General features: G+C 35.2%; 1 protein-coding gene and 1 pseudogene across 8 annotated transcripts in view; one reads left to right on the top strand and one right to left on the bottom strand.

Moving 5' to 3' along the window:
• The window catches only part of ANKHD1 (ankyrin repeat and KH domain containing 1), a 118,807-nt gene that overhangs the window by 72,840 nt on the left and 33,202 nt on the right, over positions 1-12,765 (bottom strand). For all 8 annotated transcript variants that reach the window (XM_072826125.1, XM_072826123.1, XM_072826127.1 and 5 more), the window contains exons 5-7: positions 12,514-12,661; positions 10,400-10,633; positions 8,189-8,283 (exon numbers count right to left, since the gene is read on the bottom strand). In XM_072826125.1, the coding sequence (XP_072682226.1) occupies positions 8,189-8,283; positions 10,400-10,633; positions 12,514-12,661 (477 nt within the window). The remainder of the gene's footprint in view (positions 1-8,188; positions 8,284-10,399; positions 10,634-12,513; positions 12,662-12,765) is intronic.
• LOC140633506 (large ribosomal subunit protein eL8 pseudogene) lies at positions 7,265-8,061 on the top strand (annotated as a pseudogene).

Here is a 12,765-nt window from a genome sequence, read left to right as displayed (position 1 = left end):
TTGGCTATTGTGGACATTGCTGCTATAAACATCAGGGTGCAGGTGTCCCGGCGTTTCATTGCATCTGTATCTTTGGCGTAAATCCCCAACAGTGCAATTGCTAGGTCGTAGGGCAGGTCTATTTTTAACTCTTTGAGGAACCACAGTTTTCCAGAGTGGCTGCACCAAGTCATATTCCCACCAACAGTGTAAGAGGGTTCCCTTTTCTCCACATCCTCTCCAACATTTGTGGTTTCCTTGTTAATTTTCCCCATTCTCACTGGTGTGAGGTTGTATCTCATTGTGGTTTTGATTTGTATTTCCCTGATGGCAAGTGATGCAGAGCATTTTCTCATGTGAGTGTTGGCCATGTCTATGTCTTCCTCTGTGAGATTTCTGTTCATGTCTTTTGCCCATTTCATGATTGGATTGTTTGTTTCTTTGCTGTTGAGTTTAATAAGTTCTTTATAGATCTTGGAAACTAGCCCTTTATCTGATACGTCATTTGCAAATATCTGCTCCCATTCTGTAGGTTGTCTTTTAGTTTTGTTGACTGTATCCTTTGCTGTGCAAAAGCTTCTTATTTTGATGAAGTCCCAATAGTTCATTTTTGCTTTTGTTTCTTTTGCGTTCAGGGATGTATCTTGCAAGAAGTTATTGTGGCCGAGTTCAAAAAGGGTGTTGCCTGTGTTCTCCTCTAGGATTTTGATGGAATCTTGTCTCACATTGAGATCTTTCATCCATTTTGAGTTTATCTTTGTGTATGGTGAAAGAGAGTGGTCTAGTTTCATTCTTCTGCATGTGGATGTCCAATTTTCCCAGCACCATTTATTGAAGAGACTGCCTTTTTTCCAGTGGATAGTCTTTCCTCCTTTGTCGAGTATTAGTTGACCATAAAGTTGAGGGTCCACTTCTGGATTCTCTATTCTGTTTCATTGATCTATGTGTCTGTTTTTGTGCCAGTACCACACTGTCTTGATGACCACAGCTTCTACAACCTGAAATCTGGCATTGTGATGCCCCCAGCTATGGTTTTCTTTTTTAAAATTCTCCTGGCTATTCGGGGTCTTTTCTGATTCCACACAAATCTTAAAATAATTTGTTCTAACTCTCTGAAGAAAGTCCATGGTATTTTGATAGGGATTTATTTATTTATTTGAGAGAGAGAGAGCGTGTGAGCATGAGCGGGGGCGGGGGGGCGGGGGGGGAGGCAGACTCCCACTGAGTAGAATCCAATGTGAGGTTCAATCCTAGGACCCTGAGATCATGACCTGAACCAAAGGCAGATGACCAACCAAATGAACCACCCAGATGCCCCAAAAATAAATAAAATCTTTTTAAAATAATAAAATAAATAAACTCAGTGGATAAAAAAAAACCTAAATGTGAGACCTGACCATAAAAATCCTAGAAATCACAGGCAGTAATTTCTCTCATATTGGCCATACCAACATTTTTCTAGATATGTCTCCAGAGGTAAGGGAAATAAAAGCAAAAATAAACTACTGAGACTACCTCAAAATAAAAAGCTTTTGCATAGTTAAGGAAACAATCATCAAAATTAAAAGATAACCTACTGAATGGGAGAAGGTATCTGCAAGTGACATATCTGATAAAGTGGTAGTATCAAAATGTATTAAGAACTTACACAACTCACACCCAAAAAACAAATTCTCCAATTTAAAATGGGAAGAAGAGGGATGCCTGGGTGGCTCAGCAGTTGAACGGTTGAACGTCTGCCTTTGGTTCAGGGCCTGATCTCAGATTCCCACGATCGAGTCCTACATCAGGCTCTTTGCATGGAGCTGCTTCTCCTCCCTCTGCCTGTATCTCTGCCTCTCTCTTCCTGTGTCTCTCATGAATAAATAAATAAACTATTTTAAAATTTTTAAATTAAATTAAAATTTTAAAATGGGAAGAAGACATGAATAGACATTTCTTTAAAGAAGACATACCAATGGCCAAGAGATACATGAAAAGATACTCAACATTACTCATCATCAGGGAAATGCAAATCAAAACTACAATGAAATATCACCTCACAACAGTCATAGTGGGTAAAATCTACAACACAAGAAATGGCAAGTGTTGGCAAAGAGAAAAAGGAACGCTTGTGGTCGACTGGTAAGAATACAAACTGGTGCAGCTGCTGTGGAAAACAGTATGGAGGTTCACAAGTAATTAAAAATAGAACTACTGTACAATCCAGTAATTGTGCACTACTGGGTATTTATCCAAAGAATACAGAAACACTAATTCAAAAGGATATATGTACCCCTATGTTTATTGCAGCATTATTTGTAATAGCCAAATTATGGAAGCAGCCCAAGTGTCCATCAATAAATAAATGGATATAAAAAATAATAATAACAAATAAATAGAGAGATAAAGAAGATGTGGTGTGTGTGTATATATACACACATATATACATACACAATAGAACAGAATATTATTCAGCCATTAAAAAAGAATGAAATCTTGACATCTGCAACAACATGGAGTTAGAGTATAACGCTTAAGTTAAATAAGTCAGAAAAAGACCATATGACTGCATTCATACACAGAACTTAAGAAACAGGGATCCCTGGGTGGCGCAGCGGTTTGGCGCCTGCCTTTGGCCCAGGGCGCGATCCTGGAGACCCGGGATCGAATCCCACGTCGGGCTCCCGGTGCATGGAGCCTGCTTCTCCCTCTGCCTGTGTCTCTGCCTCTCTCTCTCTCTCTGTGTGACTATCAAATAAAAATTAAAAAAAAAAAAAAAAAAAAAAAGAAACAAAACAAATGGGGCAGCCCAGGTGGTTCAGAGGTTTAGCACTGCCTTCAGCCCAGGGCATGATCCTGGAGACCCAGGATCGAGTCCCACATCAGTCTCCCTGCATGGAGCCTGCTTCTCCCTCTGCCTGTGTCTCTCTGCCTCTCTTTCTCTCTGTGTCTCTCATGAATAAATAAAATCTTTAAAAAAACAAAAAAACAAAAAAAAAAGTGAACAAAGGGGAAAAAAAGAGAAAGAAACCAAGAAATAGACTCTTAACTACAGAGAACAAAATGATGGTTACCAGAGGGGAGGTGGGTAGGGGGATGGACAAAATACACGGTGTGTATTTTGAAGAGTACACTTATTATGATAAGCACTAGTAATGTATAGAATTGTTGAATCAGAATATTATATACCCAAAACTAATATTAAACTGTATGTTAACTATACTGAAATGAAATTTAAAAAAAATTTTTTTAATTACACAAGCTAGACACAATTAAAGGAACTGAAAAAAGACTAAACACAAAACTGACAGAAGGAAATAAAGGTTAAAAGAGAGATGAATGAAATAGAGAAAAATCAATGAAATCAAAAGCTGGTTCTTTGAAAGGGTAAATAAAAATGAGAAACCTTTAGCTAGATGGACAAAGAAAAAAATTAGTAAAATCAGAAATGAAAGTAGGGACAGTACTACCACTTCTACAGAAATAAAAAGGATTATAAGACAGCACATCAGGTCACTTAGGTGGCTCAGTGGTTAAGTGTCTGCCTTTGGCTCAGTTCATGATCTCGGGGTCCTGGGTTCGAGTCCCTCCTCCGGTTCCCTACAGGGAGCCTGCTTCTTTCTCTGGCTATGTCTCTGCCTCTCTCTTTCATGAATAAATAAATAAAATCTTAAGAAAAAAAAAAAGACAGCACATCAGTTGTATGCCAACAAAATGAATAACCTAGATGAAATGGACAAATTCCAAGAAACACAAAGTCTATAAAGACTAACTCACAAAGAAATAGAAAATTTGAATAGAACTTTAATAAAGGGATTGAACCAGTAATTTCAAAAAAATCTCCCAATAAAGAAAACTCATGGATCTGATGGCTCTTTGGTGAATTCTACCAAACATTAAAAAAGAATTAACACTCATCCTTCTCAAACTTCTTCAAAAAATTGAAGATGAGGGAATACTTAACTCATTCTATGAGACTAGCATTACCCTGATATCAAACTCAGCCACAGGTTCTATAAGAAAAAGTACAGACCAATGTCTTTTATGAATAGCAAATGCTAAAATCCCCAACAAAATACTAGCAAAGTGAATTCAGCAGCATATTAAAAGGTTTATCCTTGATCCACCATGATCAACGAGGATTTATTCCTGGAATTCAAGGATGGCTCAACATAAGAAAATAAAACAATATAACATACCACATTAACAGAATAAGGGGGAAAAAAATCACAGAATCATCTCCATTGATACAAAAAAAAAGTATCTGACAAAATTCAACATAGTTTCATGATAAAAATACTCAACAAATTAGGAATAGAAGGAAGCTATCACAAAATAATACAAGTCAAGTATGAAAAATCCACAGCAAACATCTACTCAATGGTGAAAGACGGAAAGCTTTTCTTCTAAGATCAAGAACAAGACAAGAATGCCCACTTTCACAGCTTCTCTTCAAACTGTACTGGAAGTTCTGGCCAGAACAATTAGGCAAGAAAAGTTAAAAAAAAAAAAAAAAAAAAAAGCAGCATTCAAGGAAAGGAAGAAGTAAAATTATTTCTGTTCACAGATGGTATGTACAAAACACTAAAGACTACACACAAAAAAAACTATTTGAGGGGGCAACCCTGGTGGCTCAGTGGTTTAGCACCACCTTCAGTCCAGGGCGTGATCCTGGAGACCCAGGATCGAGTCCCACATCGGGCTCCCTGCGTGGAGCCTGCTTCTCCCTCTGCCTGTGTTTCTGCCTCTCTCTCTCTAGGTGTGTGTCTCTCATGAATAAATAAATAAAAAATCTTTAAAAAAAATTATTTGAGCTTATAAATGAATTCAGCAAAGTAGCAAAATGCAAAGTTAACACATTGAAATTAGTTGCATTTCAACACATTTACAATAAGTATTCTGAAATGTATATTAGAAAAACACTTCCATTTACAATATCATCAAAAAGAATAAAATACTTAGGAATTAGTCAAGAAAGTAAAATACTTACATAATGAAAACTATAAAACATTGCTGAAAGAAATTAAAGAAGATATAAATAAGTGGAAACACATTCTATTTTCACAGATTGGAAGCCTTAATATTGTTAAGATGTCAATACTAACCAAAGCAATCTATAGATTCAATGCAATTCCTAACAAAAGCCCAATGGTGGTTTTTGGCAGAAATATAAAAGCCAATTCTAAAATTTATATGGATCTAAAGGGACCCCTGAAAACCATCTTGACAAATTAAAATAAAGCAGGAGGATTCACACTTTCTGATTTCTAAACATATACAAAACTACAGTAATCATAATATCTGGTACTGGCATAAAGATAGACATACACAAAAGGAATAAAACAGAGATCCCAGAAATAAACTCTTGCATATACGGCCAATGATTTTTGACAAGGATGTCTAGACCATTTAATTAGGAAAGGATAGTCTTTTTAACAAATGATACTGGGAAAACTGTATATCCACATGCAAAAGAATGAAGTTGGACCCTTATTTAACACCATATACAAAAATTAATGCAAAAGGGATCAAAAATCTAAAACTACAAAACTCTTAAAAGAAAACATAGGACAAAAGCTTCATGACATTGAATTTAGCAACGATTTCTTGGATATGATACCAAAGGCACAGGCATCAAAAGAAAAAATAAACAAATTGGATTTCATTAAATTAAAAAGCTTTGTATATAAAAGATACTATCAATAGAGTAAAAAGGCAACCCAGAGAATGGGAGAAAATATTTGGATATATCTATAATGGGCATAAGAGATTAATATCCAAAATATATAAAGAATTCCTGAAACTCAGAAACAAAAACCAACCAACTTAATTCAAGAACAGGCAAAGGATCTAAATAGACTTTTCAACAAAGAAGATATACAATGGCTAATAAGCACATGAAAAGATGCTCAACTTCACTAATCCTTAGGGAAATGCACATCCAAACTATAATGAGATATCACCTCACAACCCTTCGGATGGCTACTACCAAAATACTCCCAGAAAATAACAAGTGTTGGTGAGAATATAGAGAAATTGGAATCCTTGTACACTACGGAAAAGTAAAAATGGTATAACCACTGTAGAAAAACAGTATGGTAGCAATTCTTCAAAAAATTAAAAATAGAAATACCATATTATCAAGCAATATCGCTTCTGAGTATATACTCAAAAGAACTGAAAGCAGGAACTTGAGCAGGTATCTGTACACCTGTGTTCACAGCAGCATTATTCACAATAGCTAATGCATGGAAGCAACCCAAGCATCCACCAAAGGATGAATGAATAAGCAAAATGTATTTCATATATATTTTATATATATGTATTTTATATATATATATACAAGGAAACATAATGCAGCCTTAAAAAAGTAAGGAAATTCTGACATATGCTACAACATGGATGAACCTTAAGAACACTGCTAAGTGGAAGAAGGCAGTCACAGAAAGACAAATCCTATATGATTCCTCTTCTTTTAATTAATTAACTAGTTAATTAATTTTGTAAGATAACTTTCTTTTTAAGATTTTATTTATTTATTCATGAGAGACACAGAGAGAAAGAGAGAGAGGCAAAGACACAGGCAGAGGGAGAAGCAGGCTCCCTGCAGGGAGCCTGACGTGAGACTCGATCCTGGGACTCCAGGATCACACCAGGCGCCAAACCGCTGAGCCACCCAGGGATGCCCTGTATGATTACTCTTAAATGAGACAGGGTGATCAAAATCATAAAGAGAAAGTAGAATGGTGATTGCCAGGGGCTGGGGAGAGCAGGGAATGCGAAGTTGCTATTTAATGGTTACAGAGTTTTAGTTGTACAAGATGAAAAGAGTTATGAAGATAGATGGTGGTGACGGTTATAGATCATGAATGTACTTAATACACTGAACTATATACTTAAAAATGTACAAGAATGCAAATTTTATATCTTTTACCACAATAAAAAAATTAGAGAAAATAAAGGTCTATCAATATGTTAGAATCGACAGAGCCAAGCCTGCCTTTTGTACTGTTACCTACAATGACAGATTTACTAGCAAAAGTTAAACAAACTGGGGCGCCTGGGTGGCTCAATCAGTTAAGTGTTTGCCTTCAGCTCAAGTCATGATCTCAGGGTTCTGGCATCAAGCCCCAAGTCGGGCTCCCTATCCAGTGGGGAGTCTGCTTCTCCCTCTCCCTCTGCCCTTTCCTTCTGCTCCTCCCACTGCTTGCATACTCTCTCTCTTGCAAATAAATAAATAAAATCTTTTTTAAAAATTAAAAAAAAAAAAAAAAGTTAAACAAACCTCCTCTAGCCATCCAAGATGCCAAACGGAAAGAAGTCTTAAGAGAAGAAAGTGGCCTTGGCCCTAGCTGTCATGAAGAAGCAGAAGGCCAAGAAGGTAGTCAACCCTGTCTAAGAAAAACCCAAGAATTCTGGCATCAGACAAGACATCCAGCCCAAAAGGGACCTCATCCACTTCGTCAAATGGCCCCACTACATCCACCTGTAGCAGCAAAAGGCTATTTTTCTATAAATGCCTAAAAATGCCTCCCACAATTAATCAGTTCACCTAGGCCTTGGACCACCAAACAGCTACTCAACTACTTAAGTTGGCCCACAAATACACACCAGAGACAAAGCAAGAGAAGGAGAGATTGTTGACATGGGGTGAGAAGAAAGTTGTGAGCCAAGGGAATATCCCCCACTAAGAGGCTGCCTGTCCTTCAAGCTGGGCTTAATACTATCACCATCTTAGTGGAAAATAAGAAGGCTCAGCTAGTAGTGATTGCACATGATGTGGATCCCACTGAGTTGTTGTCTTCTTGCCTGCCCTGTGTTGTAAGATGGGGTTTCCTACTTCATTATCAAGGGGAAGGCCAGGTTAGGGCATCTGGTCCATGGGAAGACCAACACCACTGTCCTGCCTTCACACAGATTAACTCAGAAGACAAAGGAGCTCTGGCTAAGCTGGCAGAAGCTATCAGGACCAATTATAATGACAAATATGATGAGATCTGCTGTCACTGGAGAGGCAACATCCTAGGTCCAAACTTGGTGATTTGCATTGCTAAGACGGAAAAGACAAAGGCTAAAGAACTGACCACCAAACTGGGCTAAGTGTATACTGTTGAATTTTCTGTACATAAAAGTAGTAAGTTCTCTTTCAAAAAAATAAAACAAAAACAAAGGTTAAACAAAACATTGCATTTCAGTGTCATCTCAAAGGAGTGCAATTTAAAATTACCATGCAAGCCTCCATTAAAGCAGTGTGCATCTCATCTGTTTTGTGCTCTTGATCTGCACCAGCATCAAGTAGAAAGCGAACCATATCCAAATGGCCTTAAAAACAAAACACATAAATTTTCAAACTGTATTTCTAAGGAATTGAGTATTAATATATAAGTATTAAAATGAGGAAACATTTTCTTTCAGGTATCTATACAAATATTTATGAGAATTCATTTTTCATTCAAGAAAGGAATGACTGTTTTACAAAGTCAATCCAAAATAATAAGCAGGCTCTCATCAAGGCATCTAGGTTTTAAAGATGGAATTAGTAGAAAGCACATAACTCAAGTTAAGTAAAGCAAGAATACTTATTCTTTGATTTAATCTATATAAACTATCAAACTATCAAATCAAAACACTGAAATCAAATAGAATGCCAAGCAAAATAGGTTTGGATCATATTTTTCATAAAAGCAGCATTAAAATAATGACCATAAACTCACTGTGGCAATGAACAGGCACAGAAAACTCCATTCAAAATAATTTCAACCCTCTGGATACATTTAATATATAAAAATCCTTAATAGTCGGTAAGAAAAAGACAAACACTCCAGTAGAAAAATGGATGAAGGACATGAAATGATTATTAAAAAAGAAATGCAAATGAATACTAAACTGAAAAAAAAAAATTAAACCTTCCTATTAAACAAATGAAAATTAAAATGAGACACCATTTTTTACTATCAAAATGGCAAATATTAAAAAGAATGATAATACCCAGTGTTGGTGAGGGTGTAGGGTGGGATAAAGGGCACTCTCAAACACTGCTGGTGGGAGTGCAAATTGGTTCAACCTTTCTAGAAGGCAATTTGGCAATATGTATCAAAAGCCTTAAAAATGTCCATACCCTTTGACCCAGCAATTCCACTTCCAGGAATTTATCCTAAGGAAATAATCAGAGATTAGGCAAAGATGTCTGCACAAGGATGTTATTACAGTGTTTTTAATAATAGTGAAAAACTGGGAACAATTCAAGGGTCCAACAATAGGCAATTATGGTGCATCCATTTGATGTATTTGCAGAGACTACTAGTTCCCTACTCAATATCCACTCTTTCAGTCTTCCTGAATAATAGAACTCTGATTTTATCTGAGTGGCAACACGCCTGACTACATTTCCCAGCTTCCCTTGCTACGTGTAGCTAATGAGATGTAAATAGAAGCTATGAGGCAGACGTCTAAGATTCCTTAAAGGTAGCTTACTAATTTGGAAGGCACTCCCCATTTTGCCCTTATCCTCTTCATTGTTCCTACAATATAGATTAATGGGGCTCTAGCTACCATCTTGGATTAAAGGTAATTTTGAAGATAGAAACCACTATCTAGGATATTAAGAAGGCAGAACAGAAAAACAGAATTCTGAGATCCTGATAGCAGTTGAATGGTTATACTGGCTCTAAACAACCTACCCTTGGACTTGATTTATATATATATAAAAGTTTCTCTTTTGTTTAAATCATTATTTGTTTAGGTTTCATGACACATGCAGCCATATTTACTGCTAGCTGAAATAGGGAAATACTAGGTGACCATCAAAAGTTGTGTTACAAAAATATTTGAGATGGGAAATGTTCATGATTTATTACTAAATAAAATAAGCAGACTATAAAACAGTTCAATATGGTTGTTTAGTTTAAATATATATATGTATATATGTTTGTTTATATATATGATTAAAAAACTCACTGGAAATAAGTACACTAAAATACTGCTTACATGCTTTAATCTTTAGGGGGCAACATTACATGTCATTATAAAATTTCTTTTCCTTATTTAGCTTTTCTGTGTTTTTTGAGGTTTTCTGTATCAACTATGATTATCACTATTATTTGAGTATTATTTTTGAAATAAAGGTTGGAAAAATCATATAAAACAAAAGTTATTAAATAATGGAAACTCTCTAAATCTGTACTATGAGCTTTTGTTGACTTCACAGTTACCTGAATAAATCTGAATTAAAATAATAAAAAAAACATACATTGTGAAATTATACTTTACAAAATACAGGCTAAAATGGACTTTCTATATAATCTCTTACAAATTACATAATTTGACAGCACAGGGAAAACATAAGTAATATAAAATTAATTCAAATACTCAACCCTCAAATATTTAAATTTCCAAAGTTGTTATGAAAAAATTGTAAATATTCATATATATAGAGTACCTTTATAGCATGCAAGGGTAAGAGCACTTTCTTTGAATTCATTAGAATGAGTGTTGATGCCTGCCCCATGATCCAGAAGAACTCTTGCAACTTCCACATGACCTGCACTAGCTGCTTCCATTAAGGGGGTATGTCCATTTTCATTATGATCTTCTATATTTGCACCTTCATTAAGTAGCACTTTCACAATGTCAACAAATCCTCCAGCACAGGCATAAGTTAATGCAGTATTTCCTAACAAGGGATAAAAAGATATACAGAATTATGATAAAATGGATACAACTATAACTATGTTATTTCTAGTTCTATGTTTTTTTTTTTAAGGTTTTATTTATTTATTTGACACAGAAAGAGAGAGAAGCACAAGTAGTAGGGAAGGGCAAACGGAAAGGGAGAAGTAGGCTCCCCATTGAACAGGGAGCCTAACTCAGGGCTCGATCCCAGGACCCTGAGATCATGACCTGCCTAAGCCACTGAGGTGAGCCTCAGTGCCACCTCACTGAGCCACTGAGGTGAGCCACTGACTAGAGCCCCTCTAGTTCTACTTCTTCAATTTCCTTACATAAACTACTAAAAGTATCATCCCAATTTTTTTTGTTCTATTGGTTCATCATCTGAATTTTCTTACTAATGCAAAGACTTATTATAAACAGGTCAATTTATTTCTCTTCCTATTAGATTAAAGATATGTATCAGAAGGAAAATGTACCTAAAACAACAAACTGTCTTATGAATAAATCTGCATAGATAAAGGAAAGGTAAAAGAAAATCAAGAAATGAATATATACACAAGAAAATGTTGAAAATTTTTAGGCTGTACAGTACTGAAAGAAAAAGGATACAAAAAAAAGAAAGAAAAGGGAATAATTTTGAATGATACATTATAATATTTTAAATAAAAATATATTGAAAGGGATTTTTCAAGATAACAATCTTATTTGACAAGCTAATAAGGAAGATATAAATCCCTTTTAGCATAACTCCTTCAAAAGCAAAATTTCGTTAAAATGTCATTATCTGGGACACCTGGGTGGCTCAGCAGTTGAGGCGTGATCCTGGAGTTCCAGGATTGAGTCCCACATCGGGCTCCCTGCATGGAGCCTGCTTCTCCCTCTGCCTATGTCTCTGCCCATCTCTTTCTGTGTCTCTCATGAATAAATAAATAAATAAATAAATAAATAAATAAATAAATAAATAAATAAATAAATAAAAACTTTTAAAAAAAGGTCATTATCCCTTGGTTTGCCATTATTTCTTTCTTGATTTTGTTTTGAGGTTTTTTATTTATTAGAAGGGGTAAGGGAGATGGTTTAACTATCTAATGATATAACACTGAAGACTGTTTTAGAGATTCAGCAAGAAAAGTAATATTCCAGAATCCAATGTGTTCAGAATTCAACTGCTCAACCATTTCACACATTATGCATATTACTATCATTAAAACTAAAACAAAGTGGTCAGCAAAATAGTCTACAATCCCTTCTAGGAAGTCTTGCTCATTTACATTTAATATTCACTTAAGGTATGGAACAATGATATACTTTCATGATGTACATTTTTAAAAATGATGTTGTTACCTCACTAAAACTAATCCTACTATTAAAACTATACCTATAACTCAAGACACATGACCAAGGCTCCTCCTATCTATGTGTCTGGGAAATATAAATGACTAAAAGAATAACTCTTACTAGAATAGCTTGCATTCTGCCACAAGAATATCTTAGTAGTAGTAAATGCATTCAGTATGCCTGACATGAAAAACCCCACAAGGTAAATACTCTCAGGTTAATCTATAATCTAAAATCAAGGCAGCTGGATTTAAATGAGATAAAGAATTATAAGACATACAATTCATAATTTTGCCTCATCATTATGGCAAATAAGAAACTTTTTCCAGCAGAAAAACTGTCAATCTTAGCCAAATAGAATCTTAGTCTTTTGAAGATATCAAATTAATTTATATTTTACTCAGAGATTCTAAACAACGCCTATGATTTTTCTGTAGATTTACAATTCATTTTCCAGTTGTAAAAATCAAATTTTTATCTCTTAGGTTATTATTAATTATATTAATTTATTTTCCTCAAATTACAACATAATTTTCTACTTACCTGTTGCTGACTGAGAGTTGACATCTGCATCATGAAGAAGTAATAATTTCACAATATCTAAATAACCTCCACTGGATGCTGCCATTAGGGGAGTTATGTCTCCTTTATTCCCTCGATCCTCAACATTAGCATGCATAGCAAGTAATACCTTTAAAACACATTACACAGAAACTGTCAATTCTTACTATTAATAGTATTTCTAGAGAATATACTGAATCTGGAAGGATATTCTTCGAGAATAGGGGTGAAAAA

Source organism: Canis lupus, chromosome 5 (genome assembly GCF_048164855.1).
Source record: "Canis lupus baileyi chromosome 5, mCanLup2.hap1, whole genome shotgun sequence".
In the NCBI taxonomy this organism is placed as follows: domain Eukaryota; kingdom Metazoa; phylum Chordata; class Mammalia; order Carnivora; family Canidae; genus Canis; species Canis lupus.
This window is presented reverse-complemented; position numbering and strand designations above follow the sequence as displayed.